This window comes from Sinocyclocheilus grahami, unplaced genomic scaffold, assembly GCF_001515645.1.
Source record: "Sinocyclocheilus grahami isolate Dianchi unplaced genomic scaffold, SAMN03320097.WGS_v1.1 scaffold246.1, whole genome shotgun sequence".
NCBI classification, from domain to species: Eukaryota; Metazoa; Chordata; class Actinopteri; order Cypriniformes; family Cyprinidae; genus Sinocyclocheilus; species Sinocyclocheilus grahami.
In genome coordinates this window covers 607,629-621,937 of record NW_015505425.1, presented here as the reverse complement: position 1 = coordinate 621,937, position 14,309 = coordinate 607,629, and the positions used below count along the sequence as shown (strand labels likewise).

At 37.7% G+C, this 14,309-nt stretch overlaps 1 protein-coding gene across 1 annotated transcript in view; it reads right to left on the bottom strand.

The window, feature by feature from the left end:
* The window catches only part of stxbp5l (syntaxin binding protein 5L), a 178,515-nt gene that overhangs the window by 8,700 nt on the left and 155,506 nt on the right, over positions 1–14,309 (bottom strand). Inside the window, exon 21 of the mRNA XM_016289454.1 lies at positions 8,377–8,559. Coding sequence (XP_016144940.1) covers positions 8,377–8,559 — 183 coding nt within the window. The remainder of the gene's footprint in view (positions 1–8,376; positions 8,560–14,309) is intronic.

The window sequence follows — 14,309 nt, the reverse complement described above, 5'->3', positions numbered from 1 at the left end:
CCGGGGGGAAGTAACCACAGAACGGGCTTCCGATCCCGGTGAGCGAGCGCCGGATCTGGCGGGTGAGGAAGAAGATAGGGACTCGCCCGTCTCCATTCCCTCCGCCAGTTCCAGCTGCGAACCCCACGAGCGCAATTGCCGCTGCGCCTCGGCGGAAGCGGGACCTGCGCCGCGGGGAACGCTTGCGAAAGCACCCTCCGCAAAGAGTGCCTTTCGGGAGCAGAGAGCATGCATGGGAAGACACTCGCAATGCGGGCAGTCAGCGCTCTCAAGAGCTGACTCAGCATGCTCCGCTCCCAGGCAGACAACGCACAAACTGTGTGTGTCCGCACCCGTAATGAAACGCGGGCAGGGAGGAACACACAGTTTGAAACGCTGGCTGCCTTCGCCCCTACTCAAATGATGTGACTTGTCATGTGCTTTAGACATAATTATCTTCTAGCCCTACGGGACAGACAACACCAAATATGACTCACAAACAGATATCAGACTGACACACACACAGAGCGCTTGCTGAATGACAAAAAGCTGACGCTGGTCTCACCGCACGTGCTTTTATAGCCTCCTGGTCATTACGTCACCCGCCGTGACGTCTCGCCCAGCTATTGGTCTGATTACACACGAGATTCAGAGCCCGTCACGCTGAACGGCGTTCCCCTAGCGTTTTTCGACGCAGCTCAAGTTCCTGAAGAGGAACTGTGTTTCTCTAAGGTATGAGCTACAATATTTTATAATTCTTTATAATGTATTATTACTTAAATACTAAACTTCTGCTTCTGGGTCATTCTCAGGAAACAAGTGTTGTTTGTGTGCTATATGTGTTCCCATGATTTTCAATGACAAGAGTAAATTAACATGGTACTGCACTCAGTAACATTATATAATAGATGTATCTCTTTATTGTATTGAGTATGTATAAATAAATAAATGTTTTCCATTGTACTTTCATTATGTTCCCCTTATGCCTCAACAGCTCTGTTATAAGAAAAAAAAATTATGGTGATAAATTTTAACGAAAAAAAAAACTAACTAAAAAACTAACTGCATATAATGTGCTAGCTAAGACTATTTTTATATTAATTGCATTTCCCACATTTAGCCTCAAAACACCTTGAAAGGTCAGCAAAAAACGTTTTTCAAATTGTAAGACATTGTAAGAAAACAAATTATTTGAAATAATGTAGCATTTTACACTGTTCAAATATTTGGGGTTAGTAAGTTTTTTTTTAAAGAAATTAATACTTTTACTAATTACAGATTATTAAATTGATCAAAAGTGAAAGTGCATTTCAAATAAATCAGCATATTAGAGTGATTTCAGAAGACCATGTGACACTGAAGACGAGTAATGGCTGCTGAAAATTCAGTTTTGTCATCACAGGAATAAATAACATTTTTAAATATTTCACAATGGAAAATGGTTATTTTAAAGTGTAGTATTTTACACAATATTACAGATATTATTGTATTTTATTTTTGATCACATAAATGCAGCCATGACATAAGAGGCTCTTACCGACCCCAAACTTTGAATCTGTAGTATATTTAAGATTTCGGTTAATTATATAAACTTTGAATGAATAAATGAACAAGCAAACAAATTAATTTATTTTCTGGCACAAACAACATTGTTTCTTGAGAATGACTCTCCTATGGCCCGGTGAAGGTCCTCTTTCTCCCTATTATCTGACACATGTCCATGAAACATAAAACCAGCATCATGGTCATGACAGCACACCTTACTATGTTCTGTGTACAATATCCCCCAGTTTGAACCCTTACCATTAAAGAACGAAATTTGTTTTAAGAATGACCTCACAGCACTCACCTCTACATTGATGATTGCTAATACTGACAGAATCATTAGATCTCTCTTAGATATTGACATACAGAAAGTGTTTTCCTGATACAGGTTAAGCCTCGCCTTGGACAGATCACTTTTTGTCACATATAGTCCAGGACTAGATTTAATCTGTGTCTCGGAAATGTCACAGTGCGTGGGATGGACAGACGTCTACAAGCCAACAACACTGCAGATCGACAGAGGCTGGTGTGAAACACAAAGCAGACACCACTGTAATGTTCAGCTGCAAGCAACTACGGTGTAAATCCAAACCTGAAGACAAAGAGCAAGGTGAAGACTCTGAACATCATTGAACGTGACGAGAGAGGGGTTCTGACCAAGCAACTATGAGCGACACGACGGGACGGAGTGAGACGTGACGCTACAGGGTGAGTGGTCCTTGTGACCCTCAAAAAGCCCCTCCTTACCTCTCTCGCTCCAGGAGTAGGTGGTGATGTGATGCTCATCATGAGAGTACATACTGACTCCGTGTAACTGCTGCAGCATGGCTCGTCGGGACGGATATCCTATCCATTGAACGCACACACACACAACACCCCAACGGCCACAATCACACACACATAAATACAATGATCCACGTCCACGGCATACGAAATGACACATACATAGACACAAATATCAGACGTTTACCAAAACACGAAAAAGACATGACCAGAACATCACGGCGTACAGAGAGTGACAGAAAAAGAGAAAGAGAAAACAGATAAACCAATATGCAAGAAAGAAAGAAACGGTCCTGACAGGTCGATATTTTTTTTCTAATACCTGCCCACAACATTTCAGTAGATTCGATAGAAAAAAACTGAAAAACGCTGACAGAACGAAATCCTTTCTTGGCTGTGATACTTTTTTTAAGGATACTTTGCTTATAGTTGTGTGTGTTTGTGATAACAATAATTAATAGGACAATTCATTCAAAAATGCAATTTCTGTCATCATTTACTCACCCTCGTGTCAGTCCAAACCTGTAATACTGGCTTCAAAATATTCAAAAACTTGTAATATAGTGTAATAGTGATATGAAGATCAGATCATTTTCCTGAATGGGATCTTTGAATCTTGTTCAGCAAAATGAACAAAACTTTATTCAAGTAATTTCATTCATTATTAAAGTTATTAAAAATAATTAACATGCTACATTTCCAGTAGCCAAATTTCTCCAACACATCTACTTATGTCAACTTTGACCATTCCAAATGAGAAAATCATAATACCAGCCAAAGACAGATTATGAGAAATGATTAATGATTAAATTTCTGCTCAACTGTGTCTTCTTGTCTGAGTTGTTTCCTCTAGCCTGTTGCCTTAAAGCAGAACCTAAAATATCATTGTAGTAACCCATGGAATAATTTGTTTCCTTTACATTGCCTATGCAGCTTTCATGTGACAAAATAATGATCGACTAGGACCAGAAGATTCGAGAGGTTAACTAATCATTTCTGTTTTCCATACAGGAAATGATTAGTTCACCTTCTGAGTCATGAACGACAGGATGTTGCACATGCGTGGTCACAAAAACACTGAACAAATCACTCTCCAAGACAACTCGCTATTCCAATGTCATTTACTGTAAAAGAGTCTTTGAAAATGAATGAATAACTCACGGGAGACCCATCACTTTTGCATACAATATGATATGTATGTATACTTCTACAGTATGGAGATTTGTTGACTTTTTGGGACATTTCTATTCACTATGTGCTTTCACACAGTTTACAGCAGCATGAACATTCTTCAAAATATCCTCTTTTATGTTCCACAGAAAATACAAAGTCTAATGGGTTTGGAATGACATGAAGGTGAGTAAATAATGACAGAATTTTCATTTTTTGGGTAACTACCCCATCAACACTGACCAAGACTGGTTACTGATGTCTCACAGCATTCATTTCCCAAACAACAGAACACAAACCCACAAATCCAATCTCACACAGAGCAAAATGGTCACACACGAAATCACATATAACTTTGTGGAAAGACACAAAAATCGAACTATTCTACTGACGGCTCCTGTATCTGCGGAGATTGTGAATATAATTAGTCATATCCATCCTGTTAGCCTATTAGTGTGAATATTTCATGATAGAGATGGGTGACAGAATAGATCTGCTCGCTCGTTCTCGCTCTCTCTGGGACACTTTTGCTGAGGTCACTGACTGTCAATCACTGCAGGGGAGCCAAATAACACACCTGTTATTAGAAACACCAACAACGCCCTCTCTCTGTGGGACAGGCAAACGATTCTGTGGAAATAAGTTTTTTTTTTTTTTTAAACATCTGATGAATTCCTCTGTGTTTATAGTGTGTGTATATACGCATTATTGTTGCATAGACTTATAGACTTTACTCAGCACCATATTTAATTTCTGACAGCAATGAAAACAAGGCTGTGAATTATAGAAGTAAAGTGTATTCATTGGATCGTACTGTTGTTTACCAGCTTACCAACTGTTCAGCTGACAACACATCTTTCAAAAAGTCTTCCAGTAGACAAAAACTCCATAAAACCGTTTGAAAGTTTTGAGTTATGAAAATTACATGTAATCTAGGACCTTTATACAGCGCATGCCATTGTAAACACTGTAGTCTATCTCTCACTAACTTGTTTTTACCCATGTAAAATTGAATGTGGTGTCTTAACATTTTTTAACAGATTATGTAAGTCAACAAATGATTCATGTTAAATCAAATCAACAAAATCTGTGATTGAATGATTAACTTACAAAAAGATGCCCACTAATCGCCACAAACTTCCTTTATGATGTAACTTGCAGAAAAGGCTCTAAATTAATCTTTTTGGTAAATGGGATGTGACTCAGTAGATTTTAACGGGATAATGGGATGTCAAGGAGACAATGGGATGATTTAAAGTCTCATCCACTACCATTTATTCAATGACTTGCAACAAATTTCTGTAACTGTCCTTATTTTCTAACATTTTGCTTACATCAAGTTTGTGTGTGTGTCTTTCCACCCTTAATGCTGTTTATATAAGACTATGTATCCCAACCTCCCGCAGCTCTCTCTTCCTGTAGCATGTCTCATTAGTGACGGCCTGGCTCTCCTCGCTGCTAATTGACCTTTAATTATCCCAGTGACCCCACTGCGGCACCACATGCCTGTTACCGTAGCGATAGGGACGCACGCCATGCGTTGAGACCAAAGAAGCGGTAGGCAGTCCTCTAACAGACAATAACACTTGTCCAAGTGGGGAGAAAAAAAAATTAGCCATGTCTATATCTAGACAGACATGGATTCATTTGAATATTGCAACATTATTCCATTAAAAAATTTCAAGCTGAGTCTGTGCAGAAGAGCTTCAAAGATTTCAAAGAGTTTCAAAGTTTCAAGAGATTTCAGTACTGTTAGAATGTCCAGGTGGAAATAAAAAGAAAGAAAAGGCGCTGACGGGAAGGTATTTCTACTAGGTATTTCTCTCAAAAATTAAATAAAATATAGAATATTAGGTTAAAAAGGCAATATCACTGTCATTCTGGGAACCATCCAGTCACCGTGAAAACCTTATGTACTCTGTGACACTATTTGTACACTGCTTTTCAACTTGGGCTGGTTGTCCTGGTTGGCGTCCTTCACATAAACAGCATTATGGACACAGATGACGGCACAGGAGGAGACACTGCCTATCGCTGCGATTGGATTAGTGAATGACAGGAAGTCGGTGCCCAAGCGAGGATATGATCTAAGAGATGTGTTACCGCTGTACAGACCATGCTAATATGAGCACGACATCTGCTATAGGGACATACTGTATATGACTGACGAGGACAAAGAATTGACATGAGATAAAGACATACAGAAGTCACGTTTGCCTGTGTGCAAGCCCACGATAACAGTTAAAGGAGTCATATCACATTTATATATATATATATATAATGGACCTAAATATAATAATAATAATAATAATATTTTTTTATCCTGAGGTTCAAGGATATGAAGAGCAGCAGGAAGAGAAAGATGAGATAGAGATACATTTGTTTTTTTATGATGTGACCCCTTTAAATCAGAGCTCTTGTAACACACACTCCAACATTTAAACATGGAGGTGATAAGAACAAACATTTGAACATACACACATATTCTGGTTATGTGTTTTGTAGAAACGTGTCGTGTTGATTGGATTGTCCATGTATTTCATTTTGGTAAATTCCCTTCTAGTGATCCAGAGGAAACGGCTGCAATTTCAATTCACATTAAGAAAGACGCTCGAAGAGAAATAAGTCCGCAACCATAATTGTTGTGTAAACTCCAACCTAAGCTTGCTCAGAGACTGCCTACATTAATTTTTTAATTCACATCATCAACCCACCTGTCAAACTACTGTGTGTAGAGGTAGTAATTAAAAGCATTAAAACAGAAAGTATAATTAGGCTCACAGCAGTGTCTGCCTCAGCCTCCATGTTTGAAGCACAAATACGGTCTCAAACATAAAAGGGACAGAAGATCCCCAAAGCTTGAAAAGCAGAGTAGTTTTTGTGAGTCACACTTTGAAAGCTTTGTGCCGTTTCTTTCTTTCTTCTTCTTCTTTTTGTTTTACTTTTGATGACTTTTGAAAGGCTGGTTAATAAAAATAATACACTTACTTCATCAACATTTATCCCATTCATCCTAATAATGACTTTAATCAGGATAAATGGGATTTAAATTTAATTAAAGTTTATAACACAAACCTATTATGAGATCACAAAAACTTTCCACCAAAATGTCAGCAAAAATGTAGTATGGTAATTGGTGCATAAGATACTTTGTTAACCCTTTTCCACCAACATGGTGCCAGTGTCAGAGCCCAATCTAGTCCCATTCCAATACAAATAAATGGACATAATTTGTAATTCCAAACCTATATGACTTTTTCCCCCTTGAAACAACAAAAGGAGATTTTAGGAAGAATTACCTAAAGATGTGACAGAATTCACATACTGTGCTTGTGAGGTTAAGTTACCTTTTAAGAATGTTAAGTTGTGTGTTGAGGTGGTTTCCCTTTTAAGAGATTTATGCTTGCATTTTGGTTGGAGTGCATTAAGGTGATTCAACTGGTTCACAGCTTTTCATCCAATTTCTACAGTGACTGTGTTCATTTAAATGCACAGACACCTACATGTAGTGACCCCGACACACAAACTGTGTCTCTGCCTGGACAAACCACACTGCAGCTTAGTGTTACTAAAACTCTGGTAACTTGAGAGTGACTGCATTGGCCATCATCTAGTCAAATCACAACAACAAATAACTCTGACATTCAAGAGCATTAGGGTCACCACATGTAGGTGTCAGTGTGTTTAAATGAACACAGGCAACATTGAAATTGGATTCACAAAGCTGTGAACCAGCTGAACCATTTTGATGCAGTTCAACTAAAACACAAGCATAAATCTCTTAAAGGGGAAACCACCTCAACACACAACTTACTGTAACAAGCACAGTATGTGAATTCTGTCACATCTTGAGTGTATACCACCATACTAGTGACTTTTATTGCATGGAAAAAAAGATGCAATGGAATTGAATTGTGACTGACTTGTCAGTATCAATGATTTTGCCTAGACTCACCATTAAATGGTTAGTTCACCCAAAAATGAAAATTAGCCCATGAATTACTCACCCTCAAGCCATCCTAGGCATATATGACTTCCTTCTTTCAGATGAATTCAATCGGAGTTATATTAAAAACTGTCTTTGATCTTCCAAGCTGTTTAATGGCAGTCAGCGGTTGTTGCAGTTCATCAGTCCAAAAGAAGTGAAATAAAGCGCATCCATTCATAATAAAAAGTGCCTCACACGGCTCTGGGGGGTGAACAAAGTCCTCCTGTAGCGAATCGATGCGTTTTTGTAAGAAAAATAATCATATTTAAAACGTAATAATCAATTTAATCTAGCTTGCACTCACTGTTGTACACGGAGGCAGCTCCGGGCGGATGACGTAAGACGGTTTGAGGGTGAGTAAATAATGGGCTAATTTTCATTTTTGGGTGAACTATCCCTTTAAGGTTCCCCAGAGGGAATTTACATGGGTTTGGAACAACATGAGAGTAAGTAAATGATCACATAATTTTAATTTTTGAGGGTACTATCCCTTTAAGACTATCCCTGTAAAAAAATACAAACAAACAAAAAATCATGATGCACCCTATTTGTTTGTGGGCAGTTATAGCATTGTTCGGCTCTCAAATGCAGCTCTGGCGGTGCTGGAAGAGATCCACAGGTCCCCTGGCTAAGCACCGGCTAAGTGGAAAAGGGTTATGCTTCCTGTGTGGCATGATAGGGCTTTGGTAATCATCAATCTTTCTAAAAGTGTGGAAAACAAAACAATAAAACCAAAGAAAATGCAGTGAAATCAAAGGATCAGAAAACACAGCAATAAAACCTCATACCCGCCTCCTTGTATCCCTTGATGAGAGATAACCATGCATAAGTGGGACGGGGCAGTGGGGGAATACAAGAAAAAAAGGGTAAATGGATTAAAGGGATAAAGGAGCTGGAGAACAAGCACACACCTTCAGTGAGGGAGGACACAGGCAAAGAGACCTCCATGCATGCGGCGGACTGGGCCTTGCGGAAGGGCGGTCGGCCAGGCCCCCTGCGGGCGAGGCGTGGCCCTTCAGGGCCCCCCGGGACTCTGGCCCTCCCAGTCAGACAGGGCTGGGAGGTGGGGCTAGTGCAATGTCCATTCACATGATCTGTAACAACGGGCATAGCATTAGCAAGAAACCCAAATGAGATTAGAAATAGAAGAGTGTGTGTGAGAGAAAGAGAGGTGAAGAGGGCAGTGGGGATGAAAACAATGCAGCCGCAAAGGAGAGAGAAGCCTTAACAGTAAGAGGAAGTAGTCATATAATACCAGCTTTAATCAGCCAAAAATCGTTCTGATTTGAAAAGGAGAAATTTAAAGGAAAAATTAAAAAGAAAAGGGAAGGGATAATGGAATGGAAAAAAAGGAAAAGGGGTGGCAAAGGAAAATAAAAAGATAAAGGAAAAGGAAATGGAGGACAGGAAAAGGAAAGTGGAAATGTTAAGGAAAAATGAAATAAAAAGGGAAAACAAACAAACAAACAAAACAGAAAAAAGAGAAGGAAAAATACAAAAGCAAAAATGAAAAGGGACAAGAGAAAGAACATGGAAAAGGAAAGGACAGTTGCAGATAATGGCAGCTGTTCAAAAAATTAAGCATTCAGAGAGGCTTTCTCATCCCTTCTCAACTCAGACACTTGAAAGAACGAAGGTGGCGGACTTGATTTTACAGAAAAACAGAAGCTTCCATCTGCAGTCTATTTATGCAGTTAGTTGAGGGAGGTCTGGTTGAGTATTCAGGAAAAGACCCAGATTCAAACTCCCTGCATCTAAAACATCACATTTTTCAGCAACACCTCCAACACACCTGGATCAAAGTCTTACTGGTGTCTACCTGCGCGAGACATCCTGTAGCCAGAACCTCTCACTTGGAGGCAATTTGTTTATATCTACCACAGTATCCTCTAGGTTTTGACTGACTCCTGACTATTCTGACATTCTAGCTGTATATTTCCCTCCCTCCCTCCATGTTATATCTATCAATCATTTTCATGCCAACGCAGCCATCCAAATCCACGACTGTCTGCTGTCATTTCATATTAGTGGGATTTCTACTCATTTTTATATAGCACTGTAGACTTGGCAACCAAAACTTTGACACTGACTCATGGGGAAACAAAGCACTATTAAGAACACCATCTGTAGTACATTTGAGAAACTAAAATCATAATTTTAAAGACTACATTTGCTAGTTCATATTTTCTTGTATGAGTAAGTTTTTATAGTGTATAATTTATACACTAACATTTAAAAGTTTGGGGTCAGTAGAAGACACACACACTAGCTCTCTATCTCAGTCACACACACATATATTACACTCACACAACACACTGTAAAAGACTGTAAAAAATTCTACAGTAAAAACCTGTTAATTGGTTAACAGTAAGTTTCCATACTATATACGGTGAATAATTGTAATTAAATTTAATGTAATTTTACAGTAAAATACTGTTAGAAATAAGTTTTTTGGAAGTGAAAAAGAAAAAGTCACTGTATAATTTACAGTGAAAAAACGTAAATTGACACTCCCAGAATTCCCTGCATGACACTTCATATTTGATGTTTTTTTGTTGTTGAAATAACTTAGTTTGTGATGAGCTTTGGTTCATCATGTGACTTTCTCATCACCACCAGTTTTTGGTGGTTATCAGTGCATTACAATGGTCCAAAACAGATATTAGTACTTCAATATGTTGGTTTATTAATATTACATCAGTTAATGAAATACAGTATTTTATTGTGAATTTAAGTTAAGTCTGTAAAACCTAAAATGTTGCTACCATATTTTTCACGATGAAGTTCTGGCAACCACAGCTGCCAGTATTTTACCGTATATGTCACAATGTCACTCATAAATCGGCTTTTTAATAATGACTGATTTTTTTAATGTAATTTTTCTGTTTTTATGGCCTAAACCTTCAAAATCTTTTCATATTACTAAATGACCCAAGACTCTACAGTGCTTTGTAATATTTTTCAAGCGCAAATCAAAACCTTCGAGGATTAGAAACAAGTGTAATCACTCATGGCCCAGATGGTCTATTTTCCTTTGTAAAGCTGCACAGCTTGACCTGTTGAAGGAACACTTTCATTATTACTCATTAGGTCAAGTTTGGCACAAGAAATTGGAGAGGAGCTTGTTCAGCCCTCAGCGAGAGGTGTGTTAGTTACAGCCTAGCATGAAACAAAAAGCCAGACAAGAAGGAAGAAAAAAGGAAAAGAGAACAAGGAAAGATACTCAACAAAAGAGACAGAGTGAGACAATTCGGAGTATTTCCGTAAAAGGCTGAAGAATGAACCAAGTCACGATGAGGCAAGCTCACTTGCAGAGAATGGTCTCATTACATTAGTGCATGTTGTTCAGAGGTAGAAGATGGTCCAATCACAAATGAGCAGGCTTTCATAGAGTTAGAGAATGGTCCAATAGGGTTAGAGCATGTTTTGAGGTATAGAATGACCCAATTACGATGGAGCAAGGCCTTTAAGACGTAAAGGATGAACCAGTCGCGAAAGAGCAAGATTTCAGAGCGATACCTTTTCTCAACTTAAGAATGAGTATGTTGAACAAACCACCTTTGTAAACACTTGCAAAATGTACATTGAGAAGCATAATAATAATTTAAAAAAACCACACGCAGAGATGTGAGGAGGAAACTTTTGTGCCACGTCATGGATTCAGATGAGAAGAAAGTGAAAGAATAAAAATGCAATAAATATGAACTTTAAAATGCAAAGACAAGGGGCTTCATCGTGTCATTCTCAGCAGGATGGAAACATAGAGAGTTGATGCATCGAAGGCAATAATAAAGAAAAAGATCTGCTCGCTTTCGGCCTACCGTACCAAGATCAGTCTTAAGATCTGTGGGTAGACTTAACTTTCTGCCTGGTCCCTTGACTGAAACAAAAATAGGACAGAAAGGGCAATTAATCCATTTAAGAAAACAAAACAAAAGGCAAAATAAAGAGATCAGCTCAAATTAAAATTGAATAAAGAAAGAAAGAAAATCATTTAGTGTAACACATGCAGGTGTACGCACTGATATATGATGTTTCATTCGACAGTCATGCCTGATCGCATACTGCCACCAGCTGAACAGATTTGTCTGTTTTTAGACAAGCAAACACACGCATGCAGAACGCATCTAAGTACAAACGTATAACTCATAATCAATTTTTTCAATTTCCATTTCCTTCCATGTTGATAGGGAAAAAAACATGCATGAATTAATCAAAATAACTGTAAAATATTTAACAATAGAATGTAACAGGTTGGATCTATTGTATTGTATTGTATTGAACAGAAACCACAAAAACCACACAGAAAACAATCACGTGTGCATGCATACACAATTAGTAAACATAAACACAGAGGTTCAAATTAAAGTGTAAAAAGATAAACAAAGTGAGCTCAACATTTTGCAAGCATTTTGCACCGCAAAGGTTAGAGTGTATACTGAACCAAATGTCTAATATATTGTAGGATTACTGCTGAAATGGGATTAAACAGAAAATTAAAAGATCTGCTCGCTTTCGGCCTACCGTACCAAGATCAGTCTTAAGATCTGTGGGTAGACTTAACTTTCTGCCTGGTCCCTTGACTGAAACAAAAATAGGACAGAAAGGGCAATTAATCCATTTAAGAAAACAAAACAAAAGGCAAAATAAAGAGATCAGCTCAAATTAAAATTGAATAAAGAAAGAAAGAAAATCATTTAGTGTAACACATGCAGGTGTACGCACTGATATATGATGTTTCATTCGACAGTCATGCCTGATCGCATACTGCCACCAGCTGAACAGATTTGTCTGTTTTTAGACAAGCAAACACACGCATGCAGAACGCATCTAAGTACAAACGTATAACTCATAATCAATTTTTTCAATTTCCATTTCCTTCCATGTTGATAGGGAAAAAAACATGCATGAATTAATCAAAATAACTGTAAAATATTTAACAATAGAATGTAACAGGTTGGATCTATTGTATTGTATTGTATTGAACAGAAACCACAAAAACCACACAGAAAACAATCACGTGTGCATGCATACACAATTAGTAAACATAAACACAGAGGTTCAAATTAAAGTGTAAAAAGATAAACAAAGTGAGCTCAACATTTTGCAAGCATTTTGCACCGCAAAGGTTAGAGTGTATACTGAACCAAATGTCTAATATATTGTAGGATTATTGCTGAAATGGGATTAAACAGAAAATTAAAAAAAAAATATGCATGAGTGGATTCAAAATACTAATTCAACATTAGTTTCCATTGTGTAGCAAAACAATTTAATAACCAGGCATGTTATCCCAAAGAACGTCTCTCAAAGTCTCTATTTATATGATGTACTCCAGGACACTAAAACACACAGAGCAGCATACTCTCCTCCTAAGCATCATTTCGATTAAATGTTTTTAAAGTAGGGTGTGATTTTAGAAAGTCATTTTCAACATGGTGCTAATGGTGTCACCACGAAATGGTCTAATGAATGCAACTTGCTTTCCTATGTTTATCAAGGAGGTCTATCTGGAGAAAGCTATCCATTAGCATTCCCATTCATCTTGGCTGGAGCAAGGCCACCGTTTTACACATTTAAGAGTCCTTTATATTACTTGCAAAAATTTTCATTTTGAATGGAAGATGATTTGACCATGACCAAATGGTGTACTAGTGGCATCAACTAGCCCTTGCTAACTGGATCATACTAACCAACCAAACATTGACCCATTGGTATTGCCATTTCCCAATGAAACAGGAATATGGAGTGGATCACATGAAAAGACTTCTTCACAAAGCAAGAAATCTTGAATTTAAATTGAACTGTAAATTGATTGCTTTGGATTTATGTTTACTTTTATCATCACTTCAAAAAAAAATCTCTTCCAGTAAAAAGGCTTTGAAAACATTCCACAGTATAGAACAATTTGCAAATATATATGTTTTTGCATACAAATATATATATGCTTGACATTTTAAATTTTTAGGAGTTGCTAACATGAACAGAGTTTCCAATTTTAACTTTAAAGGGGTTCTATTATGCTCTTTTACAAAGTCTTGATTTTGTTTTGGGGGTGTACTAGAACAGGCTCTCATACTAGGTTGTTCGAAAAACACGTAATTTGTCACATATTTTACATTATTACAACACCTCTCTCCCCAGTCTGGCATTAACGGCTCGAATAGTTCCTGTATCAAATGAAGGCCCGCCTTCTGAAATACGAAATGTGATGTGATTGGTTAGCTTGGCCAGTGTGTGTTGTGATTGGCAGCCCTTAGCGCCTGGTCGGGAAATGGCATGCCCCTTAACATAGCCGCCTGCTGCGAGGTTCAGTGTAAATATTCCGTCAATATCAGATCAATTTGAGCGCGATTTAAACCCGGACGATTGCAACCACTCTAAGTTTGCATGCCTTGGGAAAGTTAGCATGTCTCCGACATAGTGATAACACTCATTGCCTTCTCTAGTGCAGCTCAACCAGGTCACGTCCCATTCGTCGATATTTGTGATATCACAAATCCCGGAAAATATGTGTTGTAGTCCAAACGAGTCGTTCGTTGTAGTTTTTGAAAAGTGATTTCTGTTAAATAAAATATCCTTTTGAATTGGACTTTGAGCTTTGTAACTTTGCAGATCTTTTTTATGCTCTAACAGCAACATTACAGACTAACTAAAGTTGAAAAAGTGAAAAAGCATAATAGGACCCCTTTAAATCACTGTATTTTTTTTAAACCTCAAGATATAAATAAAATAAATAAATATAGTTAAATATAATGAGCTCTACTTAAAGTCTATGGTTAATATATATATATATATATATATATATATATATATATATATATATTTTTTTTCTCTTTTTTCT